Here is a 10,735-nt window from a genome sequence, read left to right on the forward strand (position 1 = left end):
CAACTAGATGGAAAATATACTGATATTGATATCAGTTTTGAAACTAAACAAATATTTTATCCTGCAAAAGCATTTTTTAGGTATTTATTTCATTTTACATTTCCAATGCTATCCCAAAAGTCCCCCACATGCTCCCCCACCCACCCACTCCCCCACCCACCCACTCCCCCACCCACCCACTCCCCCACCCACCCACTCCCCCACCCACCCACTCCCCCACCCACCCACTCCCCCACCCACCCACTCCCCCACCCACCCACTCCCCCACCCACCCACTCCCCCACCCACCCACTCCCCCACCCACCCACTCCCCCACCCACCCACTCCCCCACCCACCCACTCCCCCACCCACCCACTCCCCCACCCACCCACTCCCCCACCCACCCACTCCCCCACCCACCCACTCCCCCACCCACCCACTCCCCCACCCACCCACTCCCCCACCCACCCACTCCCCCACCCACCCACTCCCATTTCTTGGCCCTGGCGTTCCCCTATACTGAGGCAGATAAAGTTTGCATGACCAATGGGCCTCTCTTTCTAGTGATGGCCGACTAGGCCATCTTCTGATACATATGCAGCTAGAGACACGAGCTGTGGGGAGTACTGGGTAGTTCATATCGTTGTTCCACCTATAGGGTTGCAGATCCCTTTAGCTCCTTGGTTACTTTCTCTAGTTCCTCCATTGGGGGCCCTGTGATCCATCCAATAGCTGACTGTGAGCATCCACTTCTGTGTTTGCTAGGCCCGGCATAGTCTCACAAGAGATAGCTATATCTGGGTCCTTTCAGCAATGTATTAAATTTTATTTAAAAATTTTATTGTATTAAATTGTATTTAAAATTTTTATTGTATTAAATTTTATTTAAAAATTTTATTGTATTAAATGTAGCCAGCTCACCAAGAACCTCTATTCCCCACTTTGTAATGCTTTTATGCAAATAAATAAGTATTTAAATCTCCTTATCTGATAAAACATTTGTTTATGCAAAGACCTAACTGCATTTCTAGACCTCAGGTCCCTTCCCCTTTCCTTTATTTCTGGACAATGATTGTGACAGCATGCATAAGTCTAGTGCAAGCTCAAGCATTACTAAATCTCAGCATAAGGAGAGTGGAAAGGAATGAAGTCCACTTTTATTTGGGGAGTTACTGGCAATTTACCTACAGGGAGAAGGAAGACCACTTTTTCTTAGGCATGTAACCCCTGAGTGGTTATCCAATACCAAACATCCATTCATGAACTCACATATATGCTAGCAATATTACATGGACTATGAAGGTTTTACACATATAGGTACATTATACATGTATAAATGACTATCATATATATATATGTGATATATATATATGATGTGTATGTATGCATATACAACAACAACTAAAGAAGAAATAGAGGGTACAAATTTGAGAGAAAGCAAGGAAGGGTGCATGGGAAGGGTTGAATGAAGAAAAGGGCAAAATACTATAACTAAATTTTAATTTCAAAAACTTAAGAAGAGAATCTAGCCACACTTCTATGAATTTATGAGCAGCAGGAATTGGACTTGATGACTGAAAACCAGAAGTTGGTTGAAGAGTAAAGAGCCCAGTGTATTTGCATGGATCATGGAGAGGGATGAATATGATCAAAACACACAATTAAAAATCCTCAAAAATAAAAAGAATTTAAAAATGATTCATATATTTTCAACAACTTTGCATCAGGGAAGAAACAAAAGTGACAATCAATTTGGAGGCCAGTAAGATGGGAGCCAAAGGAGATGGAGAAGTGGGTCACAAAGATTAATTAAATGTATGCAGAAAAGAGTAACAATGAAACTTGAAAACATAGAAAATGTAAAGAAAAGTATAGAAAATATAAAACAAAGTGTCTGAAGTTTGTTGAGACAAACTTGAGAATACAGCAAATTGAATCATGGGATAAATCACAGGTGAAGTGAGACTCAATGATAGAACACCTGCTTAGAATGATAGAATATTCCAGGGCGTGATGGCACAGACCTATACTTTCTGCAGGCCAGAGTTTGAGTAGTGTACATTTTTGTAATTTTGAGGCTACTCTGCTCTATATAGCAAGCCCTTGGGCAGATTGTCTCAAAAACTAAAGCAAGGCAATGTGATGGTAGTGCATTTCTTTAATGGCAGTATGCAGGGAGCAGAGGCAGGTGGGTCTCTCAGTTCAAGGTCTATCAGCCTGGTCTACAGAGCAAGGGCTATAGAGAGAAACTGTCTAAAAAGGTAAACAAGCAACAAATGAAAACAAAACAAACAAACAACAATACAAAACCCTTAAGAATACTAAAAACCGAGTTTCATCTCTAGAATAAAACAAAGTGATAGCAAATATTTCTTGAACTAGTTCTTTGATAATTTTAAACATATTCATCAGTCTCCTAAATCGTCTGTGAAATGGATCTTTTTCCATTCATAGGAGTCTCTTTTCCTGCCTAGGACACTTACGGCCTGCAGATTTCACAAATATTGCAGGCCATCTATAAATTCTCCGAGCAGAGATGAGTGCTCAGGGGGCACTTGCATTGTACAACACCTTGAAGCCCTCATGCCATTCCAAGTTATAGCTTGGCCAGGAATCCAATGGTAGTCCATGATACTATGACTCTATAAACAATTTGCTAAATGAAGTGTTCACAGAGGGCTCCAAATGAGGAACCTCAGAGATGAGATGTCACTGCTCAAGATGATATGAGCAAAGAGGTAAAGAGAAACTAGCCCTGATTCTAGCAGAGAGGATTCTGGCCCAAGGATCAGAAACATGGAAGAGGTAAGAATAATTATGAAGATTGATCATAGGGAGTTGGTGATGTGTGAAGTTGTTAAGAAAAAGAGTTCCTACAGTGCTGTACTGCTGTATTTGCTAGAGCCATAAAGGAGACTTCAAAAGGAGCCTCTAAGAGGGAAGGATGCATAACTTAGCCACCCAAATATGGAAATACACTGGTAATGAACTCACCAGGTCTATTGTCATTTTCTCTGGGACACTAGTCTGACAAGGACTGGTTGGGTGGAGCTGAATAGGGTTAAGAGAGAAGACCATCTTTGTAGAAATGACTACAGATTCTAGAGGCTGCCCAAGCTACAGAATTAGGGAAATGAGAGTCAGGCCACTGAGAAGGGCAGTTCCTCTTCCTGTTGAAAACCCTGGAGTGCAATCATTTGATGGGAGAGCATCCAGTCTCCAAAGACCATAATTTGTGTTCCAGTTCATCTTGACGGGCATAGTGGCCTTCTCCATATACACAGTTGTAACCACTAAGAAGAGATGTCATGGCTTCCATCTTCACAATCCTGCTCTGCTTGGGTAAGAAATGAGGAATGGGAGGAAATACTACGATCCAGGATGGATCCTATCACCCAGCTCAAGACATTTCCAACAGAAAATTCCACTGGCACAGGTTTTCTGGAGGAAAGATTGCTCAAAACTTGAGAGAAATTCTGAAGAGACCTTTCTTCCAGGACTGAGTATGAGATCCAGGATCCCCGTGCTGGCTGGTAAGTGTGTACTCAACTGCCTCAGGACATTCCTCTTCACTATTAGAGTAAGAATGGAGAGCCCACGGGTATGAGCTAATCTCTGCCATATTGGGAGTATGCAGGATCTAAGGGCCAGGATCAGGTGGACAAAGCCCCAGCACACCCATTTGCTGATTCTTTGTAGGAGCCTTACCAAAGCCCACCATCAAAGCTGATCCAGACACCCCAGTCTCTAGGGGAACACAAGTGTCCATCTCATGTAAGGGGATTTCAGATGCATGGAAGTACCTTCTTTATATTCAGAAATTTGAACATACCCAGCCAAAGCACACACAAACCTCAACAAACCGTGGGAGAAAAGCTGTGTTCCACATAGGCTCGGTTGGAAAGCATGATGGAGGCCAATATTTCTGTCTCTATGAGACCACTGCTGGCTGGTCAGTGCGCAGTGACAAACTGGAGCTGATAGTGACAGGTAAGAGGATACCGAGAGGTATAACCCCAATTTCTAACTTCAGGTGGCGGTGTCTGCTCACTGGATGTTCCTCTCTTGTGGTTCAGCCTTGTTTGACAAGTTGATCTTGGGTGAGCATGTTTAAAACTCTGTCCACTTCTCTCTCTCCAAGGATTCTTTGACAATAAACCCAGCCTAACAGCCTTGCCCAGACCTATGGTGACCTCGGGAGAAAGTGTGACCCTCAAGTGTTTCTCACAAGAGGAATATGACAGATTCATTGTGATCAAGGAAGGAGAACAGAAGTACTCCATGATCATGCAGTCACAGAAGACATATTTTGGGCAGTTTCAGACCCTGTTTTCTGAGGGTACTGTGACTCCAAACAGTAGTGGAACATTCAAATGCTATGGATACTACAAGGCAAACCCACAAGTTTGGTCAGAACCCAGTGACCACCTGGAAATATATGTCTCAGGTGAGGCAGCTCCACCACTGACCCAGTCATATTTGAAATCCTAAGCTACTTTCCTTGAACCCTACTGAGAGGTAGTTGAGTTGTTTCAAGACCCAGAGTCAGACAGAGTCCCAGAGTATGAGAGGCAGTATTACAGGCAAGACAAATTGGGAGGGAGAAAATGCTTGGCAGGACTTGGCTCTGTAATCACATGCCTATGTTTCTTCCTGGGCTGTCTAGTAAGCCCACCCTGATGACTTAGCAAACCATACCTTGGCCCCTTTAAAGACACTCATCACTCGCTGTACTGATTCTAACTATGATAGATTTGTCCTGTCCAAGGAAGGGAGAACTTACCTTTCCAGCACCATGGGATACACAGCCAGAATGGGCTTTCCTAGGCTAACTACTCTGAGCCCTGTGATAAGTTCCCATGGGTATCAGTTACAGAAGCAAGGGTATACACAATTTCCTCTCAAAAATAGTCAGCCCCTAGTGACCCCATAAATATCTGTTCACAGATAAGAAGGAATGAAAGTAGATGGTCTTGTAAAGGAACCAACTGAGACAGGAAAAGGAAAGAACAATAGGGTCAGGGTTAAAAAACATAAAATATGTTCTCACAGACAGCCCCCAAACATGGTGCACAGTTTCTCATCTACATTTTTGTCTAGAAAAATTCCCCCATAACACCATCTCTTTCAGTGCAGCCTGGCTCCACAGTGCCAATAGGAAAGAACATTACCTGATGTTTAGGGCAAGGAACCCAGTGGAGACCTTTATTCTGTAAAAGGAACAGTCCATCTACCCCTGTACCCAAGTTGAAAGTTCAAGTTCAGCATTTCCAGTCAGAATCCTCCATGGGTGATATGACCTCAGCACTCAAGAGTACCTAGAGATTCTACTTCATAAATGTTGTTCACAATTCTAGTTCACAAGAATTGTTGCCCTACCCATTGTCACTGCAGACTACCCTTGTGGAACTGCTGGATTCATGTGAGGTAACTCAGAATTCTATGAGCTGAAAAGGTCATTTACTATCCTGCATTGAAAGGACTCTTTGTTGGGACCAGAACAAGACTTCAGGGGATTTCAGTCAGTGAGGGTGGAGGTCAACAGAAGAGTTCATTAAGGAATACCCACAGCCTTTCCCCACTCTACAGTGAAATCCAAAAAATCTAAGGTACCCAAAAGGAATTACTGACAGCCATGGCGAGTGAGTAAAAATAGTGCCAGTCTCTGTTCAGATCTTTTGTTGAAAGATACCACTACACAACATTACACATAACACACTCCCACACCTTGATCATACAGTATCCATATTAAGTGTGGTAAGAAAAATAAGGAACAATCCTTCCTATATGGCATGGACAGAGAAGTTTCTAGGTCTGCTAGGAGAAAGAACACATGAACAACTTTGATAATAAGAGAAATGAGCTCACCCATAACAGAGATCATTTCTCACTTCTAAAAGTCTAGGAGATAAATCTCCCTTCCTTATATAAAGCTGGTTCCTGGAAACTCAGAACAAGCAAGGGAGCTACTCACATCATGTTGGGTCTGTGTAAGGGGAACACTGGGGGAGAAATACACATTTGGGAGAGCATAAAAGAATATGGGTTTGAGTCTGCACAGATCATGCTGAGCACACAAGAGACGCTATACTTAGGGCACTCATAAGGATAAAAGGATATGAGTCATGTATTTTCTTATGCAGTGACTTGGGATTGCTCCCTGCAATACCTCCATCAACCTGTTCAGTCTGAATGTTCTCCTTTCACTGTGTGTCATTACTGTTTGTTTGAAATTCTCCAGAAAAGACTTCTTGTAAATGTTTTAAGATTCATGGATTTTTGTTTTGGTTTGGTTTGGTTTTTGGTTTTTTGGTTTTTTTTTTTTTTCAACACAGGGTTTCTCTGTATAGCCCTGGCTGTCCTGGAACTCACTTTGTAGACCAGGCTGGCCTCAAACTCAGAAATCTGCCTGCCTCTGCCTCCCAAGTGCTGGGATAAAAGGCATGCACCACCACCGCCCGGCAGATTTTTATCTTAAGACCTTAAAAGTGTCTAAATCTTATATAGATTTATATATATATGTAAAACACTATCTCATAACAGATCATCTGATGCCCTGGCTCTTGCAATGTTTCCACCATTTAACTAATATTTTTTTCTTTCTTTCTTTTTTTAAGATATTTTCTTTATTTACATTTCAAATGCTACCCTAAAGTTCCCTATACCCTCCACCCTCCCCAGCCCTGCTCCCCTACCCACCCACTCCCACTTCTTGGCCCTGGCATTCCCCTGTACTGGGGCATATAGAGTTTGCAAGACCTAGGGGCCTCTCTTCCCAATGATGGCCGACTAGGCCATCTTCTGCTACCTATGCAGCTCTGGGGGTACTGGTTAGTTCATATTGTTTTTCCACCTATAGGGTTGCAGACCCCTTCAGCTCCTTGGGTACTTTCTCTAGCTCCTCCATTGGGGGCCCTGTGTTCCATCCTATAGATGACTGTGAGCATCAACTTCTGTATTTGCCAGGCTCTGGCATAGCCTCACACGAGACAGCTATATCAGGGTCCTTTCAGCAAAATCTTGCTGGCATATGCAATAGTGTCTGGATTTGGTGGCTGATTATGGGATGGATCCCCAGGTGGGGTAGTCTTAACCAATATTTTTTAAGCCTTAGATTAAAGCATTGGGCTGTATATATGTCAACTGGAGTTGGACAAACCATGTTCTCTGCATTTTTGGCCAATTGTTGCTTTCTGTAATAGTCTTCGTGTTCTGCAAATTTTTGGGGTCACTTAAGTATACTATCATATAGTCTGCAAATAGTGATATCTTTATTTTTTTCTTTACCAATTTATATCCCCTTGATCTCTTTTTGTTGTCTTATTGTTCTAGCTAACACTTTGAGTACTATATTGAATAGATATGGGGAGAGTGGCATCCTTGTCTTGTCCCCGATTTCAGTGGGATTGCTTCAAGTATGTCTCCATTTAATTTGATATTGGCTGATGGTTTGCAGTAAATTGCTTTTACTGTGTTTAGGTAAGAGCCTTGAGTTTCTGATGTCTCCAATACTCTTAACATGAAGGGGTGTTGCATTTTTTTAAATCCTTTTTCTGCATCTAAGGAGATGATCATGTGAGGTTTTTTCCTTTGAGTTTGTTTATATGGTGGATTACATTAATGGATTTTTGTACATTAAACCAACCTTGCATCCCTGGGATGAAGCCTACTTGATCGTGGTTTTGATATGTTTTCAGATTCGATTTGCAAGAATTTTATTGAGTATTTTTGCATTGATATTCATGAGCAAGATTGATCTGAAGCACTCTTTTTTGGTTGGATCCTTGTGTGGTTTCAGTATCAGAGTAATTGTGGCTTCATAGAAAGAGTTATGTAGTGTTCCTTCATTTTCTATTTTATGGAATAGTTTGAGGAAAATTGGTATCAGGTCTTCTTTGAAGGTCTGGTAGAATTCTGCACTAAATCCATCTGGCCCTGGGCTTTTTTTGGTTGGGAGGTTTTTGATGACTTCTTATATTTCCTTATTTGATATGGGCCTGTTTAGATAATTTACTTGCTCTTGATTTAACTTTGGTATGTGGCATTTGTCTAGAAAACCATCCATTTCATCTAGATTTTCCAGTTTTGTTAAGTATAGACTTTTATAGTACGATCTGATGGGTTTTTTTTTTAATTTCCTCAGTTTCTGTTGTTATGTCTCCATTTTCATTTCTGATTTCATTAATTTGGACACTGCTTCTTGGCCCTTTAGTTAGTTTTGGCTAGGAGTTTTTCTATCTTGTTGATTCTCTCAAAGAACCAGTTTTTGGTTAAAAGTCATGTCAATAACAACTTGATTGAAATTGTACTCAAAGTGTTTTCATTAGCATATATCCGTTTATTAGTTTATGAAGACATTTCCAAATGACAACATCATTCAAAAATGTTAGCATTGTAAATCTTCAGCCCTCCTCCTCTTTTGCCTACCTTTTTCTTTGACCATGAATTTCCCAGTCTCACTTCTATGTTTTATCACAGACACACAGTCTGGTGTGTGTGTGAGAGAGAGAGAGACAGACAGACAGAGAGACAGAGAGACAGAGAGACAGAGAGACAGAGAGACAGAGATTCAGAGAGACAGAGCCTGAAAATAAGAAATAACATGTAATATCTGATAATTATGAATCTGATTGGTTTGACTTACTACAATAATTTCCAAGTATATCAATTTCTACACAGATATTTGTTTTTCTTGAACACCAATTATTCTTACTAGAAATATATATGTCAGATATTATATTTAACATTATACAAATATATGTGTGTTTCTATACCATATATAATGTGTCAAGCCATTACTATTGCCCTACTAGTATTTTTGGAGGTTGATTTTTTTCTCTCTATTGATTCATACCTTACAGCATGAATGCATAGATAGTGCATGGGCAATTGTGAATCTCAGTGAGTCTCATTGAATGCATTTCTAACTGTATGATGATTAGTTAGTGGGCTATTAAATAGAGCTATGCCACCTAGAGGACTAGCTGAGGTATGCTCAGAGGAAAAGGCTCCAAAATGTCGGCCCTCTGTATTCCAGACTTTTAACAGCTAAAAACCTGGGATCTTGAATACTTAACAGAAAATACATTTCATGGGATTTTGTTGTGATGTGATTCTTTGTGGTAGATTAAGCAGAGTGCTCAGGAGGTTTCCTTTATTCTGAACTGTGAATGGTGTTTTTTATCACTAATCCTGATCCCTTTGTATTCAGATAAATTGTTGCTATAAAGTATTTAGTCATATGTTTTTAGCATAAAGAATACAGTAACACTGAGAATTTTAATAAGACTATTAGAAGGATACTTATTCACCTGTTATAGCAGGAGAACGATTAATCACAGACTTCATGAGTTTATATAATGAGAATCTTGGCCATTTAAGTACTTCACACATATTATTTCTCTTCTTCTGTTCTCAGGATCACCTGGAACCATCAGTCCATCACAGAACATGTCTAAAACCAAGACAGGTAAATTAGGAGACTTCAAAGTCATAGTTCTGGATGCAGAAAGTCCACATCTTGTCCAGGGAAGGCAGACTCCCTGGATGGATGTAATGAAAAAATTTTGATCTCCTTTAATATTTGTAACTTCTTTGTCCTGAACTTTAGCCTCAGAGACCCAGGATCACACAGTAGAAAATCTCATCAGGATGGGGATGGCTGGTTTTGTCTTCATACTCCTTGGAATTTTGCTGTTTGAAGCTTGGTGCAACCAGAGACAGACCCACCATGCACCTGGGAGGTAGTCGGAAGAGAAAAAGTACGTTTTCTAGGTTCCAGAGTCTGAGAAATAAACACAATAATCTCAAACTTTCATGTAAAAGAAAACCACAGTCCTTACATTAAGAAACTGTTCTGAGAAGGTCTGGGGAACAAATGTGTTTGGGGTTGCAGAGAAAGACGTGGGTGTTGTGAAGAGATCCTTCTTCACTATATGAGTTTCTGTTCTTCCATCTATGGGCATTTGCTGACTGATCCAGCTGTGTTCTGTATAAACAATATGAGGAAAGTCCTCACATCTGTGCATCCTCTGCTTCCCATCCTTCTCATGTGACATTCTCCATTATTATAAATTTTCATATTCACCATGACAGTAGCCTCTTTATTTTGGACTACAAATAAAGAATCTGCCTCAATAAAAATAAATGACTAAAGTCAGAATCCAGAATGAAATGAATTCATGCTTATGATAATACAAATCTCACTGCATGCACTGCCATTCCTTCAGTCTCAAGAGTTAAAGATGTCTATTTTCACCCTCAGTTAACCTCCTTCTCTATCATCATGGGAACTGTTCCTAGGCTTGTCATAATTTTGTCAGAGTCTAGCAGGCCTACAGAGGTAGGAGGCATTTTCCCATCCTGATCTGTCGTATTTCAAGTTAAGTATTCAGCCTGAAGCTCTAACAGTCACATGAGAGGTCAATGAAAGACAGTTTAGTGAGCATGGTTCTTACATGCTACCATCCACCAAAGGGGCTCCAGAGTCCTCAACAATTTCTGACTAACATTAGGTCCCAGAATGTCATGCTACATGTAAATGGTGGTAGATGGTGAGGAAAATTAGCAGAATTCATTGTTCTTGCATCAGAAAATAAACAGTGTCACCCTGACTTTACCCATTGCCAATATTTTCCTATACTTCAGACACAACTGCCTGAAGCTGTAAGAGAAATGATGAGTAACGCCAGTGTAAAACAAGAAAGGAAGAGCAGGCTCTTCCGGTCAGAAAAGCACCGGGGCAGCTGGGGCGCA

At 40.9% G+C, this 10,735-nt stretch overlaps 1 protein-coding gene across 1 annotated transcript; it reads left to right on the top strand.

Annotated features, from left to right (window-relative positions):
* The first annotated feature begins 3,288 nt into the window (after window positions 1-3,288).
* LOC110297350 (leukocyte immunoglobulin-like receptor subfamily A member 5) lies at window positions 3,289-9,727 on the top strand. Its single transcript, XM_085842491.1, has 6 exons — window positions 3,289-3,322; window positions 3,478-3,513; window positions 3,680-3,970; window positions 4,122-4,427; window positions 9,399-9,449; window positions 9,591-9,727. The coding sequence occupies exons 1-6, from the start codon at window positions 3,289-3,291 to the stop codon at window positions 9,725-9,727; spliced, it is 855 nt and encodes a 284-aa protein (XP_085698617.1).
* Window positions 9,728-10,735: the final 1,008 nt, after the last annotated feature.

This window comes from Mus caroli, unplaced genomic scaffold (genome assembly GCF_978045245.1).
Source record: "Mus caroli unplaced genomic scaffold, Mus_caroli_1 scaffold_8, whole genome shotgun sequence".
In the NCBI taxonomy this organism is placed as follows: Eukaryota; Metazoa; Chordata; class Mammalia; order Rodentia; family Muridae; genus Mus; species Mus caroli.

Bases quoted from the DNA above. Each gene is read 5' to 3' on its own strand.
- LOC110297350 (XM_085842491.1), top strand. From the start codon at position 3,289: ATGGCTTCCATCTTCACAATCCTGCTCTGCTTGG. The intron at 3,323-3,477 runs GTAAGAAATGAG...CCTTTCTTCCAG, and splicing joins CACAATCCTGCTCTGCTTGG to GACTGAGTATGAGATCCAGG. The intron at 3,514-3,679 runs GTAAGTGTGTAC...GATTCTTTGTAG, and splicing joins CAGGATCCCCGTGCTGGCTG to GAGCCTTACCAAAGCCCACC.